At 38.8% G+C, this 15,774-nt stretch overlaps 1 protein-coding gene across 2 annotated transcripts in view; it reads left to right on the top strand.

The window, feature by feature from the left end:
- The window catches only part of TENM1 (teneurin transmembrane protein 1), a 661,862-nt gene that overhangs the window by 517,040 nt on the left and 129,048 nt on the right, over positions 1-15,774 (top strand). For both annotated transcript variants that reach the window (XM_036401914.1, XM_036401915.2), the window contains 2 exons: positions 977-1,215; positions 11,119-11,271. In XM_036401914.1, coding sequence (XP_036257807.1) covers positions 977-1,215; positions 11,119-11,271 — 392 coding nt within the window. The remainder of the gene's footprint in view (positions 1-976; positions 1,216-11,118; positions 11,272-15,774) is intronic.

Raw genomic sequence — 15,774 nt, forward strand, 5'->3', positions numbered from 1 at the left:
AGATAAAACAAAGGCAAGAAGGACCAAAGAAAGCTGGTGTTTCTAAAAGAATATCTGGTTGGTATGGTCAGCCCTGAAGTAGCCCTTTCTGCCACAATTTCTGAGCACATATCACAGTAAGTTATTGTTTAACATTAAATAACCTTTCTTAAATTCTCTTGGAGAGCCCTTACCAGTCCTAAAAAACCATCCTTCCTCCTATAAAAAACTACTCTGTACTTCTGCACCAGAGCCTGTTCTGCAAGGCACATTTTTTGTGCCTCATTTTTTGTGCTAATGTAAGTCTTCACTGTTTTTCTTGAAGGCAATCAGTCCTGTGAAGTATGCTGAAATAGGTCTCCAAATGAATTCTTTGTTAGTATGTTTGAGAATCACTGCAGTAGGCAAAAGCATTTGAATAAAAACTACTCTCAGAATTGCTCAATTAAGAGCAGTAAAGCAATTGTGCTCACCTATATAGTAACTACAGTTTCAGAATGGATTATCCTTGTAAATCAGGTGACTAGTTATTTTTTTTTTAATTTCCTATATTCTATGGTAAAAAATAGATGTTCACAGTGGCACTAGCTTTAGCATTTTGGGAGTATTCCAGGTGAATCAACCAGTTAGGTGTGGATGGAGGGGATACTGCTGGCAGCAGTTCCCATGTCTCTGTCACACCTGTGTGAAGGCACATGGGCTGCTCATCTTGGAGGATCCCAGTACTCTACTGAGAAACAACCTTCCCTCAGCATTACTCTGAAACACGGGGAAATTGCTTAGAATTTATTTATGGTGTGCTGTTTCACTAAAACATTGCTGGACATCTTGTGGTATGGTTAAAAAACTTGCAGAGGGTATTCAAATACATATTTTCCTGTCTTTGATATTTTCTGTGGCTGTATGAAGTATGTGCTATACAGTGCTTATATAGTTCCTTTTGCTTTTTACATCACCAAGTGGTTTTACAACATCATTCTTTGTCTTCTCTTTGTAGGCATTTCCTGTTTAAACATGGATCTGGGTCTTCAGCTATCTTCAGCGCAGCCAGTCAGAACTATCCCTTAACATCCAATACTGTTTACTCTCCACCTCCTAGGCCTCTTCCTAGAAGTACCTTTTCCAGACCTGCCTTCACTTTTAACAAACCTTACAGGTGTTGCAACTGGAAGTGCACAGCTCTGAGTGCCACTGCTATCACAGTGACCCTGGCACTGTTGCTCACCTATGTCATCGGTAAGCGCTGACCCTTTCCTCTGCTGAATTATTCTTTCACCTCCCCTGCTCTGTCTTGCTTGCTCTGCACTAATACAAATCATGTCTTACTGGTAATATTTGCCATTGGTGCTTTTTAAATCCTGGCAGACAAAACACTGGATTGGCTAAAGGTTGAACATAGAATTCTCATTAACTTTCTACTCTGTTAACCTTGATGCTGCCTAACAGAGAAGGAAATATTATTCAAGTTTACATGTTTATACTGGCAGAGGACTCCTGCTGATTTTAATTGCTGTGATATTTTCTTAAACGTTTGATTTCCATATTATGCCTTACAACATTGGTTCTCTTAAAGAATTATTTGGAAAGACTGGTAATGTTTAATTGTGTTTTGCCTTGCTGCCCTTAGTTAATTTCTTCAGTCTCATCACCATTTAAATCTTACATGATTTTCCTCCTAATTGTTATATCATTTGCTAGAATGACAACTAGCTCTAAAACATTTTTATACCGTGTTGTCTAAGATAGATTTTGGTATCCCTTCATTGAATTTATGTTTAAAAAGTGGGTTACATAGTACCAACTTTGCCATTTTGTTAGCAAAATACATTGGACAGGTTTATCAGAGTAGCTAGAAAGGGCTTCCTCAGGTTTGAGGTTTATTTGGTTTGATTTTTTTTCTTTTTGGAGGACAGGTGTATTGGAGGTTGCTTGAAGTCAATGTGGTTACAAGTATACAGAAGAGAGCAATTCTTTCTAGTTTCCTACATAACATTTAGCCTGAACTTTAATTATTGCATTGGGTTTTCAATCTGAATTGAAAATATTAAAGAACATTCTGTGTGTAGAATTTAAGAATGTGACTGTGGCTTCTGTAAACAAAGGGAAAACTAATTTCTTTTTGCTATCTCACACACTCTTAGACTGTTGTTTTAGATGGCAGTTCACAGGTGGCAGGAGCCAGAGTATTCCTGATACCCTGCAGCTTGAATGGGAATAATTCCAGGTTTGTCTGAAAGAGTGCAGTTCATACTTGGTAAAATTCAACAAAAATACAAGTACAGATACCTCCAAACTGATAAATGGCCACTGATTTTCTATACTCTCTGAATAACTCTGAATCTATAGTGAAAATTACTAAAATTTCAATAATTTCTTGTTTCCCACTGAGGTTTTCTTCGGTCCCATAGTGACAAAGTTCTGGTGATTGTCAGCAAGGTGCTCATCAGGAGGGATTTTTTCCTAACATCCTCACCTAATGCATATGGGAAAGCAGATTTGAGCATTTCTGGTGCATGATGATTTGAAAGCACCTGAGGATCTTGTAAGCTCCATTAATTGCAGATTTACATAACAGCTGGTGAGCATATGCCCTCGGTTAGGACAGGCTGTATCATTTTTGCAGCCTCATCTGTTTGCTGCACATTTTATCCCACCCACACCATTTAGATTTTATCTGGATTGAAGCAGTGCCTCTTTCATCCCTGTTTAGTTTTCAAGTCTGCCACTGAAATTTCTGTAACTTTCTGGGGATATACTGCTGTATGTCATTCACCCTCAGAAGGCTGGAAGCACTGCTTGTCACCATGAATTAAAGAGCTCTGTGTGACGCTCCTGTAGATGTGTCTGTTTGTCATATCTTGGTAACACAAGGATGTAGCATGTTTTCTTTAGTTAAGCAGAAGCAGGTAAAATGGAAATGTCTTTGCATTTAATAAATTATTACAATTTCTATTTATGTTTTCTATGGAAAAAATACAATTTTTTCAACCAGGAGTTCTAATTCAGAAAAATTTTCAGGATGCCATTATTTGCTCTTGTTTTTCCCAGGAATTTTTGAGTTGCACGTAGTCTTAGTTAGATTATTCCAAGTGACTATTCCCTCTGCCCGTTTCTGGTTGGTTAAATATTTAAATAAGTTTATTGTCTCTTTTTGTGACTCAGATAGCTAAATTCTTTCCCTTTTGCTGGGTTTGAATCATAGCATATAAGCTGTTTCCAGAGTTCACTGCCTCTGTAGGCTTGTATATTTACATATCTTTTCACATCAAAAATTTAAATGTGCATGTTTTCAAATGAGTAGTTGAATACAGGAATTCAGACTGTATGTAACACTGAAGTTAAAATTCACTCCCCCAAGTGTTTTCTCTTTGCTCACCGTGATTCAGATCACTCACTCCACCAGGTTTTCTTCAAATCAGAGGAAGTTGTGTCTGAGCAATCACAAAAGACATGGGCCTACATTGTAAAACAAAACTCATTTTAATTTCAGGACCAAACTTAACCTGTGATAGCTCAGCAGTTGTTACTGGAAAAATAATGGAGACTTCTAAAAGGCAAAATTGTTCTCATCATTGTATTTTTTGGCATAGCCTGCATTAACTTACCATGAACGACAATTTCGGGCCAAATGAGTGTTGATGAAAATTTAACATCAAGCTTTTTCTTCTCCTTATCTAAGAACTTAAATGTTCTTTTTCAAGTATTTTTCATTGCCATTTAATGCTTAAGCTATACATTACTTTTAAAACTACACCCAATCTCAGCCTCAAGTCAGAGCATCTCCAAAGTCTTAGAGACATGAAGCTTATTCCACATCAAAATTTACAAGTGGCTCTTATATTTGTAATGAGCTGAGACCTGTGCCAGAGTGCTCTAAGCTGTGATTTCTTTCCAATCAAAAGGTAAACTAGCAAAATGATTTTGTTCTTTTATTTTTCATCCTTTCCCTCTTATCAGTGAGACTCAATAGCAAAGCTTTTACATAAGAACATGTAATTCTTCTGTATTTTCTCTCCTTTGAACTACTACTCAGTTAAAAAAATATTATTTCTCCATTAATCCTCTTTTGGCCTATAATTGCTGTGTTTACTATTTTGCCTTTCTGAAATAAATTTGACTATTATATGGACAGTAAGGAAATTATAGAACACCGTTGATGGTTGTGTAACAGCAGATTTATCAAAAATCTTTAGTTTATCAAGAAAAACACATTATTTTCACTTCAACAGGAGTAATCTCTGTGAATAGGTTCTAAAGTCATAGTAGTTACTCCAAAAAAACCTTATTTCATAAAGTGAATGTTTGTTCTTCAGACTGTTGGAGGTGTAATTGTAAATTTGTTGAATTACTTTCTATGGAAAAAGTCCTGCATATTTTTATTTTTCATTTTTCTGTATTTCTATGAGTTGAGAAATGTAAATCACGTAAATCTGGGGCTAAGTTGTTGAGTTTGCCCACAAGAGAGGCAGGTGAGCAGTTGGGATGCACCTCAGGGAGGTGATGTTGGTGCCTCTCACCAATGCATGGGGGGCTGCAGCAGCTCCACCAGCAGTTCCTGGTCTGCCTGAGAGTCTTGCTAAAAAATTCTAGAGTAAATTAGGCAAATACAAGAGATAGAATAAGAAATACAGTATTTCTTTTGGTTTTTTGCAGCACCACATCATTTCCTTTAAGCCCAGTAGGATGGGTGCTGTGGCTGCTCATTTAGTAGTTATTTTTAGCCCATTAGTGAATAGGATTTTTCTTCCATGATACTTTACCATTTTATCAGCAGCTGATTCTGGACTTGCAAATCACTGGTCGTATTGATCAAAGGTGCAGAGCTCCTACTGCTCCTATTGATTTCAGCAGGTGATGCAAATGTTCAGTGCCTCTGAAAATTGCATCTCATGTTCTTGGATTTAACCATCCCTGACTATGAAATGACTATTTTATATACAAATGAATTCTCAAGTATGAATATGAAGTCGTCCCTATCCTTCATGATATTATCACTATTTATGAGTAGGCACTGGAGGTGGGTGTTGGGTCTTAAATTATATTCACATGAAGGGTAAGGAAATTAAAGCCTCTGTGCTTCCTGACACTGTGACCTGTCATTTCTCACTCCATGTACAAGGGACAGGAGTGATGGTTTCAACATTGGGAAAGGCCAGACCAAATTTTAAGGGCATATGTATCTCAGTGCATGAATTTATAACATTGGTCGCATCTCTTTAGACAATGTATAACAGTAACAAAAAAGGAATTATGCAGAGAGGGATCAAGGGGAAAATACACTGCTGTACACTGAAGAATATAATGGTATAGCAAACAGTGCTAGGCATTTCTGGGCTATGCAAACATTGAGATACAGATGCATAACCCTGAAATGTCATTGAACTCTTTACTGGGGGAACTCTCACTGAGACAGATTCATCAGGGTGTCTCAGCTGGGAATTGTCGTGTCTGCTCTCCTGGATTACTGAGGAGCTTGATACTACCACAAATCTCTAAGTATTCAAAGGAGAAACATTTACTGTTGCCCAAGACTAGGTTTTGTTTGTTCCTAAGTATAAAATATGACTCGGTAATGAAAAAGGAAACCATCATTTCACCTCCTCCTCTAGGAGGATTGCAGGAGAGGGGGGTATATTTGTATTTTCAGGTATAGAAATATATTAGGTATAAAGGTAAGACTTCTTGAGAAAGAGGAGAGTGCTGAGAGTTAAGATGGCTTTAACAAACACATGGAAGAAGTCCTTATTTCATTAAATGCCCTGCATGATCAAAACAATTTAACACTTTAATATGGATTTTAAAAAATAATCTGAATTATCAAATATTTAAAGTCTCGAATCATGAAATCTGTTTACAGCAGAATGAAATAGTATTTTATTTGTAAAATGAGCTTACAGAAGATCACCTCTTCTAAAGGTCATGATCAAAACTTAGATTCTGGCTCTTGTGTCCAGGTATTTTTCTCATTAATTCACCTTTACTGGAACTGAGACACTGATGTATCTGTGGCTTTATGCCAAAGTGAAATCCAGTTTTATAAACAGAACCTGCTAGCAGTTACAGAAACAATTTTCTGGCACTTAGAGCAGGTGCAGAAGGAGTAGTCAGCTGCTGATATACATTCTCTAACAGCTCTTCTGAAGTCTGGGCTTCAGGGGGATGATCTACTGAGATTCTGTAAAAAAGCAGAGAAAAAAAGAGAAAGCTAAACAGAAGCCTTTAGTGGAGGTCAGCAATTTGGAGGGGCTTCACATTTGCAGGATTTTTTTTGTCCTTTGAAGTTCATCTTGCAGGTAGTAAGTACTTATTGCACAGGACTTTTTTGATGTCTCCTCACTACTGAGTGTCTCTTTTGCACTGGAGCCAAGGCTCTTATTCACATTCTGCCAAACATGTAGCACCGGAGTTGACAAGCTGTGCTTACACAGAAGGTAGATAAGAATAAATTAAATTAGATCATTGGCTTCCTAGCAGATGGCAGGTTAATGCAGTTTACAAAGCGAGTTCTGAAAAAGTTGCTTGTATTTTTGTGGATATTTACCTGAGTATGCGGTAGAATTGTGGGGACTGAGGTAGTCAGTCTGGAACTGTCAGTTTGTTTTGTTTAAATGTTGAACAAAATAAGTGATCTGGTCAGTTACTTCAGAGATAAAGACTCAAATTTTGTTCTGAGCATGGCCCTACTGGTTTTACTTACAGCAGTAATGTGAAGCAACAGCAACCTGCCTCTGAGTGGGGAAAATCCCTTAGGCAGCATAAAGTTACACTCACTTTTCATCTCTCTGCTGAGAGATTCCATGAAAGAAATTTATTGAAAGGTTAGATGATGTAGGCCTTATTTCTTTTTCTGCAAGAGATCTGTTTTATACCTAATAATTATTTTTTTTACTTAAGAAGCATAATAATTTACCTAAGAAAACCTCTGTACTATGACTAGGATCTTCTGTACTAGAGAGAGGTCATTTAAAATTACCCTGCACAGCTCCACTGTGTGGCCTGGCCAGGGCAGCATGGCTGAGGAGAACATTTAGGTTCATCATGATCCTGTGGCATCCTCCAGTCTCTTCTAATCCACAGACTACAGACTCCTCCAGATTTAGCTTTTGCCATAACATTCATAATGCATGTTAAAAAAAAAAAAAAACTGTGTCAACTTTTGTGTTAGAATTTTATCAGAGACTTTGAATTTAAAAGGGCTATCTAATAAAATATAAATGAAATATAGGTATGGTAGTATCCATCATGTAAGCCCTATCTCCCCACATTATGTAAAGAGGATCAAATTTTGACCTCAAATTAATTTTGCCTCCAGATCACCTCAGTGAAAGCAATGTACAATTCTGGTCATAGCAACGTGCAACTCATAGATTGCACAGAGCAAAGTAATGATGTAATTATTTACAGGGGATTATACTGGATGTTCAAGCAAGCCAAAAAAGAATATCTCTTCAGATGACTGCAGTTCCTCCCAGCAGGGAGAATATTGCACTCAGCTGTCAGAGGAGAGGTTTGGTTAGGCCAGCTGATGGAAGTTAGGGTCTGATGCTCCTGCTGACTCACCACAGCTCCTCCTAACAGGAGTGTGAATTTTGCAATCATGCCAGCTAACAGGCTGTTTCATCTCCACTTGCCTGCTGGCCCTTGAGTATTGCCTGGAACTGTAGCAGCTCAGCAGTGATTTTACACACCCTACCAGTACCTGAAGTGTTTTAGGTGCTGCAAAATACAGGGTATGTGATTGCAGAATTTTTTGGAATGCCAGATAGGGAGAGCCAGAGTAGCTTTTGCTCCTTCTGTAATGTAAGTGTAGTCATCAAACTTCAAGGGCTGTTCTGTGTGAAGTTGAGCTGCATCATCTAATGCATCCTTAGCCCTAATGGTGGGTTTCACACTGTTAGTCAGCCCTCAAGGGTGCTGCAGTCAAGATCTTCAGAAGGTTGAGCTTGGAGGAAAGGGCAGAGACATTGACAGGCAGATTCAGAAAGTGAATCTCCCTTCTTCTTACCCAGCCCTAAGTTAGGCTAAGTTAGACAGAGTGGTGGTATCATCTCCTATTTGTTCTGTGGAGTAGGAGCTTACACCTGGGTATTACACATGGGAAATACAGCTGAGAACCTTGCAAATGGATTTATGCTGGGGGAAGTGACATTGTGGCCCACATTTGAATTGCACAGCATTTTCTGTGGCCCACATTTGAATTGCACAGCATTTTCTGTGCCCCTTTTTGTAAAAGCCAGAAATCCAATAGAAAAAAAAAATCAAAGGGCAAATAACTCAAAAGAGAAGTTATTTTGAGCTTTTTAATGAAATTCAGTACATGCCTACTTATTTCTAAAGAGATTTGAGAGATGGAGATTTGAAAGTTTTCTGTAATCTTATTTGGTGAAATAATTGTACATATGTTTTAGGAAAAAAGCTCCATAGGAATTTTGTATACCCCGGGTAAAAGAAAAGTATCACAGAAATGAAGAAGTTAGGGAGGGCTCTGTGTCTGCTAAATAAATATCTATAGTTAACTTCTGAACAAAGTGTCTCTCAGAATTAATGCCTTCAATGGTGTTTGTGGTCTGGTTAGTCCCAGAGTGTCACCTGGATCTGAAGGTAACTCCTCAATAGCTATAATTAATGTAATAAAAATTGGAATGGTTTTAAGACTGCAAGGTGACTGGGTTTCTGCAGTGTTTGAAGTCATTCAGATCAGTTCATGTAGCTCTTATTGTCACAGCCATGTGCTTTGGTGTACACCCTCAGTGGTGCCCATTGTGTAGCCCAGTCCGGTGCCCCGTGTCAGCGCCTGGGGATGAGACATCCGAGCTGGCAGAGCCCATCCTCTGTGCCACGCACTTGGTGTTTCCAAGGAGGAAGCTGACTGTCAAACGTAGATCGTTTTGCAGCTTGCCAAGCTTTGGCACAAGCTATAAAAACAACAGCACTTCCCCAGCCTGAGGGAAGACAAAGCCAGTAAAGGACTGGAATTGTTGAGTGGATGATAATGTGAGCAGAGTGTGCGATGGAGCAGGGGCATGCACCAAGGAAAACATTCAGCCCTGGCTTTGTGACCCACCCTCTGCAGCATGTGCAAATGCTGACCTAGGAAATGAATGATAACAACAATGGGAATAGTGTAAGAAAGCAACAATATCATATTCAGGATTCCATAACCACTAAAAGCTTATTATTGATGTGGGCAGTTGAGTTTTGCTTCCAGTGATCTGTTTCAAGTGCTTATATAATTATTTGCATTAGTATAAATGAAATGTGCATTCATTAGCTATCAGTCTCATTGAACTGTGTTCCTTTCTGTTGTTAATGACTCTTTAAATAATAATAACGTCCAGAAGCTCAAGTCAGGAGTAAGAGCACTTACTCTAGAGATGTCAGGGCTGCTTCTTGTTGTACGTGGCAGTGATTCACATTAAGAATCTCAAAACGCAGACCTTAACTCTGTGTGATCTGACTGCAAGACACTTTTCCAAGTATTATCATGGTCCCTTGGTGATTTCAAGACCATAGAATATGAAGCAATCCAGGCTTGAGATCTCACCACTGACACCAGAAAGCTTAGAAGTACACTTCTAATACCTCTTCTGGGGAGTGGGTATGTGCTGCCCAGTCTCCAGAGTCCAGATCTGATGGTGAGTCAGTGGTTTGAGATGCAGTAAATTTCTCTCAAATACTGTCACCTCACTAATTCAGTAGTAATGCTCTCATTTGCTTGATTTGGATCACGTATCTGTAGTTGGGTGACCCTGGAGTGCAGCGATCTGGAATTAATGGCTGTAGTTTGGCAGCTTTGCATTCTTGCAGGAGTGTTCCCAAGCCCTGGACAGGAATGCATTCAAGGCTTGGGATTTTGTTGAATTTTTATAATTTAACTTTTCAGTGTGCAAGGGAGACTTGTAACCAAACACATGGGAAATAGACTCCAAGTTTTCTGGTTGTATTGAGATATTTTCCTTGAAGTATGTGCAAGTGCAGAATGTACTTTCTTAATGCAAGACCTATTCTAGATCATACTTATTTCTCCTGGGAGTCTCTGAGGTTCTACATGGTTCAGGAAGAGCAAGTATATTGCCTTTTAGACTCCCACTGTGGGCAGATCCTACTCAGTGCAAATTGCTGCATGTGGCTAAAGAGCTGCTGCTCAGGCTTTGCTCTTCATGTGACAATTTCAGCTCCTCAGTAGGGATCATCCTCAATCCATATTTTAATGGGTCATCAGTCCTCCCTGCTGAGCTGCTTCAATGCTAAGGCAACCTCTTCCTTGGAATAATTTGCCCTTCTCACTAAGACCTAAGCCATTGTCTAGACTAACTGCAGTACTGTCATGTTGTACTAAAATAAGATCCTCTGTTGCTGTCTTTCTCCAACCATCCTTCAAGGCCTCAGATCAGAAAGAAAGAAGGGAAAGCAGAAAACATGAATGGCTCTGCAGGCAAAGTAGAGTAGGCAGCCCTTGCATATGGCAATAAAGATAGTTTATAACTTCTAAAAAGGATTATTTGGTAATTTTCCTTGTACATACATAAATAACAACTATATTTCTGTTAATTTGTGTTGTTAAATAATTGCATATATTTTAGATGTAGAGCCAGCTTTTCATGTGCCGTGCAGTTCTAGACTAAGTCTGGTTAAGTAAGTAACCAGTAAGTAAGAGTAAGTTTTTGCTAATGTTTAACCTAAACAAAAGGGTTTCAGAGCAGCACTGGGCACAGTTTCACTTCAAACTGGATTGGAAAGGTGAGATGTTTTAGTTGGTGTCATTGTTTTTGTCAACAAAATCTGAGATCTTTAACAGTCAAAAGCTGAGGGACAACAGTGATACAGCATTAGAATCTATCACACAATATTGAATTTATTCAACTGTTATCCTTTTAAGTGCGAGTAACTCCATTAATTGCTGCAGAAATGCATCACCCTGACCTGGCTGAGCTCCAGAAGAAAGTGTGGAAACTAATTAAACATTGAGTTTTAAGGTAAAATGGTAAATTGCTCATTACCCCCTTGAAATTCTGATTTATTACTAACAGAATAAAGTAATACTTGACTTTGCAGAAACTGGGTCATAGCATTCTTCTGTAGTCTCACTGAAGGTGCTGTAGTTTAGACACCAATTAATTGGTCTTCATTTTTTTGCAGCAGTACACTTGTTTGGTTTAACCTGGCAACTACAGCCTGTGGAAGGGCAGCTCTATGAAAATGGAGTTAGCAAAGGAAATAAAGGAACAGAATCCATGGATACAACTTACTCACCAATCGGAGGAAAAGCTTCAGACAAAACAGATAAAAAAGGTAAGTGTAAATGAGAAGGAGGCAGATGATGAATAGTTAAACATAACTGCTCTTCAGGTCCTTTATTGTCTACATTTTGACAGTATTTTCAGTTCAGGTTCTATCTTCTTTAGTATAATTTTAAAACAGGTAAGAAAATCCCATAACCAGATAGGTTCCTTTAGCAGAACTCTCTCTGAAATTAGCACCCAGCCCATTAGAAAAGGAAGGTTCAGTAGCACAGTGAGAGAAGAGATGAGAGCGTTTGGCTTCTGTCTTAAGACAAGGAAGGGGAGACCATATTTGCCTTGTTCCCTCTTGTGCAGAGGGCCTGACACTGTGCCTGTCATGCAGACCAAAGTCAGTCTCAGGCAAAGGGAACCTCTTTGTATTGACAGGTCAGAAGTGCAGAAGAGTAGAAATCTTAATGCTTTTCAAGGCATCAGGGCAGTTCTTGAAGCTGTAAGCTAAAGCGCAGCATCCTGTCACATCCCAGCTGACCCAGTCACAGTGAATCAGCTCCCAGCAATCTCCCACAGCTCTCACAAAATGCCTGAGCCAGTGTGGCAGCTCCCTGCTGCCAGGGGCACAGCCCTGCTCTGCCCTCCCACCTCCCTCTGCAGCTCGCTGTGTCCCTGTGCCCACTGCAGGGATTGTCACCTGCACAGCCTGGCCACATCAGCCCTTCATGGCAGCAGAAAATGGCTTTGTTAAAGAATGCAAATCATCTTCTGTCAAGGAAGTGGCTGAACCAGAGCTCTTGAAGTGCCTGAGCTAGGATAGGAAAGGAGTGGGCTGTGCAGCCAGGGTGGGAAACTGAGAGAAGGATCTGTCTGAGATGTGCAAGTCCTTCCTCTTAAGTCCTGTCATTTGATGTTTTTGTTGTTTGATCACCTGCTCCAGTACTGGTCACCTGCTCTGGCCGTGCTTCCCATCAACCATCATGACAATGCTTTCTGACCATAAAAAGAAAATTACTTTCCCATTTCTTTTTATGGTACACAGAAAAAGTGGATAAATCAGATCAGATCAAAGTCAATGGGAGTGGAATATGAAACCTAATCTTTCCAGTTGTTAGGAAAAAAGTAAAATTGTACTGGTAGCTCTGCAGTGATAGGAGACTTACAGAGCTTTTGAATTTTAGACCAGAGCAGGGATCTGATTTTGTGTGTTCTGGGTAAGATCCATGGCTGAAAATAGGCAACAAAGTAGAACATTGTTGTACTAGGCCCTCCAGGAGGAAGATTGCACCACACATCAATAATCTTGCAAATCAGTGTGGCACAACTGGATAGAGATCATATTAGATAAATGAGCAATAGAAATACATGTAAGGAGACAATGATGTTGTTTTGCATTATTTCATCCCTTAGAATGGATTTGTAATGAGTTATAGAAAATGTTTTGTACACTTTTGTATTTTTGTCCTGGTGCACCATGGAAAATATCTCCAATAGTTCTCCCCAACTGTGTTAAATCATTTTGTCAATGTATTACAGATTTAATAAAAGCTTTTCCAATGCATTTGGCTTCCAAAGAAGGATGTGTAGAAAAACATCAAAAACGTCAGATAGCTTCCAAGTTAGATGGTTGGAATAGAGAAAAGAATATGCAAGTCAATAAAGACTCAGTGTAGTAGATAAAAATGGAAACCACCTGCCTTGCCCCTGGGAATCCCAGTTTTATTGTAGCTACACAACTCCCCAACAACACTAAAGAACAGAGTCCTGTAATAGCAGAGCCAGTTCACTGAGGGCTTATCCAGCAGTTTCAGAGGTCAGTCAGGAATAGATCTGCATTGTTGTCTCACTTGTCCCCTTTCACATTTTGGGAGTAACATGTAATCCAGAGTTTAAGTAGCAAGGAGTATGCACTTGGGAAAACACAAGGAAAATCTTGTGGAATTAGTACATGCATAGTCTGACTCTGGCTAGTCTTTCCTCATTTTCTTTCTCTCCATCATTTTTATATGTATCAGTAATTTTATTCACAATCCTCCTAACAAATTCTCTAGCTAGAAGTGATGAAAAGGAGGACTTGGAAACAGGCAACTCCTTTCCCTGCAGCAGGAACCGCAGAAATTTGATGCTTTGCCTGTAAACTTGAAGCCTCTGATGTAATTTCATAGGAATAAATAACTGCTGTCAGATGCTGGTGACCTCACGTTTTCCTAACTCAATGCAGCAGCAGAGAATGCTTTTCCAGACTTTGAAAGTGTGTATTTTAAACTAATCTTTTAATGAAAATCAATAATTTAAACCAGGAAGTCAAATTTCTTCAAGAAGTCACCTTATAACACACTGACCCACAGCTATGAGTTAACACGAGTTAACATTTTAATATGTAGTAATGTGATTAAAAAGTCAGATATCCTATTGATGTTGGTATTTATCAGGGGAGTACAAGGAAATTGATTGTTGCAGGATCAGTAGTAATAAGCATGTGGGTATGGGTATATTCTTGTGGAGGTAATTGGCACCATGCTGTTCAGAGGTTTTCTTTCTTGAAGCCAAGAGAAAGCTGTGATTAGGAATCTATCTTCTGTTTTAGACTTCTGAGGAAACTGTGCTTAGGAAGCATAGGGGAGAATTAATACCCCAGTTGGCAAGATTGGAGCTGTACAAGGAATTGAATATAGATAATTAAATGATACTTTGTCATAAAAAAAATGTTTTTACAACAAGGGCAGAATTGTATTGCAATGCTGTAACTTTAGAAGCTTATTTTGGACTTTTTCAAGAAAGAGCAAAAAAGTACACAGGCTTAGTCTGTGAGGAGCGTGTTTTCAGGTGCCTTTTTTGTACAGCCAAATACCTGCTTAGTTCAACTAAACACAGAAACAAAGCTAAATTATTTTTCTGTAAAGAAAGCAGAGTGGTGCCGTGAAGATGAAAATATGCATTTCAGATAGGACTCCTACAAAGGCCTTTCCATGCCCTGTGCTTGTGTGAAAAATTACCATTTGAAAGGTGGGGATTCTGTGGCTGCATCCTATCAGTAGGGGCAGATACACAGTATGTGTATTTTCCTGCTAGCATTGTGAACAGCAGCCTGCACTTCTTTCCCAAGGGAGGAGATAGATGTACATATAAGTGCATCTGGGTTTTTTTTAAGCTTATATTAAATTATTGCTAAAGCAAAGGTATTCAGCCAAATGTGGAAAAACTCCCAAGGTACATCGCAATATAATATCATATTCAGGATAATTTGATAATATCAATTAGTGAGAATTTACCCAGCCTGACCACATAACACTTTTTCTTTTCAACAAAGAAACAGACCTTCTCATTCCAAAATACAAGAAGTAGTTACTGTCTGTTAAAGACCTTGAACACTGACCAGTAATGCCTTTAACTTCAAAAATTATACTGTATCCTTGGCTTTTTACTTAGTGCTCTACTGTCTTGTAATTGAATCATATTAATTACCATGTGTCAATATCATCAAAAAGTACCATAGTGTTTTACTTAACCCAGGGTAATTGCTTGAAAAGAATCATTAAGATTTAATATCTCTAGAGTATTGGAAATATAGGAGAAGGTTTTTAAATTTACATAAGCCAAGTCGGATCTTCTATGGGTTTGGGTGGAAAGGGATCCACTTTCATTGTACAACAGAGAAAGTTTAATTCTCTTTTCATAACTCAACATTCAAAATTCTTTCCATGAAGCAAGTTGGGCAGAAGTAGTCTCATTTTGAACATTGTTCAAGTAGCAATTTGGAAATATTTTAACTCAGAAACTAAGTGGTGTATTTTTAGAGTACTATATTACAAATTCCTACTCTAAAAATACATGTATTTACATGGTGAGGTGTTATAAGTTAGTCCCTCATTCTTGCTGTGAGTTTGATGACACAAAGCAGCTGTAAAGCTGGAAGATCTGGTGCCCTGAGAATTGCTCCTGCCTTGTAAATTAAATCTCTATTCATTAAGAATGCTAAGTACTTCCTACGCTGGTTAAAGCCTATGTAAGGTCCCACAGAGGGGCTTTGTTATTAACACACTCAGGCAAAAGCTGGCCCTAGCTTTGCTACTGCTGTTTTCATTTCCATGGGCGATTGATAGAATTTCATGTACATTATGTTGGTTTAGATATTTATATCCATGTATTGTAAAAGATGAGGCTCCAGTCACTTTGCTGCTGGTTATTTTTCATTGTAATTCTGGAGTGAAATGAAACACAGATGGGTATGGCTGCTGAATTCAATCTTCTCTTGACTTGTCCTCTAATGCCACACACTATCCTGCTTTTACTTTAGTTCAGAGCATGGAAATGTCAAGAGAGTTTTGCAAACCTTTCAGTGGAATTAGCTCAAATGTTAGCAGGATTGGGTCAGGATTTGCAGCATGTCACAATGCTGATCACAGACAGGCAGTAAAAAACATAAAGATGGTGATATAAGCCAGCAAAGCAAGCCAGCTCCAATTTAGTTTGGCAAAGTCTTCCTTATGCTTTCCATTTCCCTTTGTGTTTCAGCACTCTCACACACATGTGTGAAGGTACACATTGTAAATGTCTGCAA

Source organism: Molothrus ater, chromosome 14, assembly GCF_012460135.2.
Source record: "Molothrus ater isolate BHLD 08-10-18 breed brown headed cowbird chromosome 14, BPBGC_Mater_1.1, whole genome shotgun sequence".
In the NCBI taxonomy this organism is placed as follows: domain Eukaryota; kingdom Metazoa; phylum Chordata; class Aves; order Passeriformes; family Icteridae; genus Molothrus; species Molothrus ater.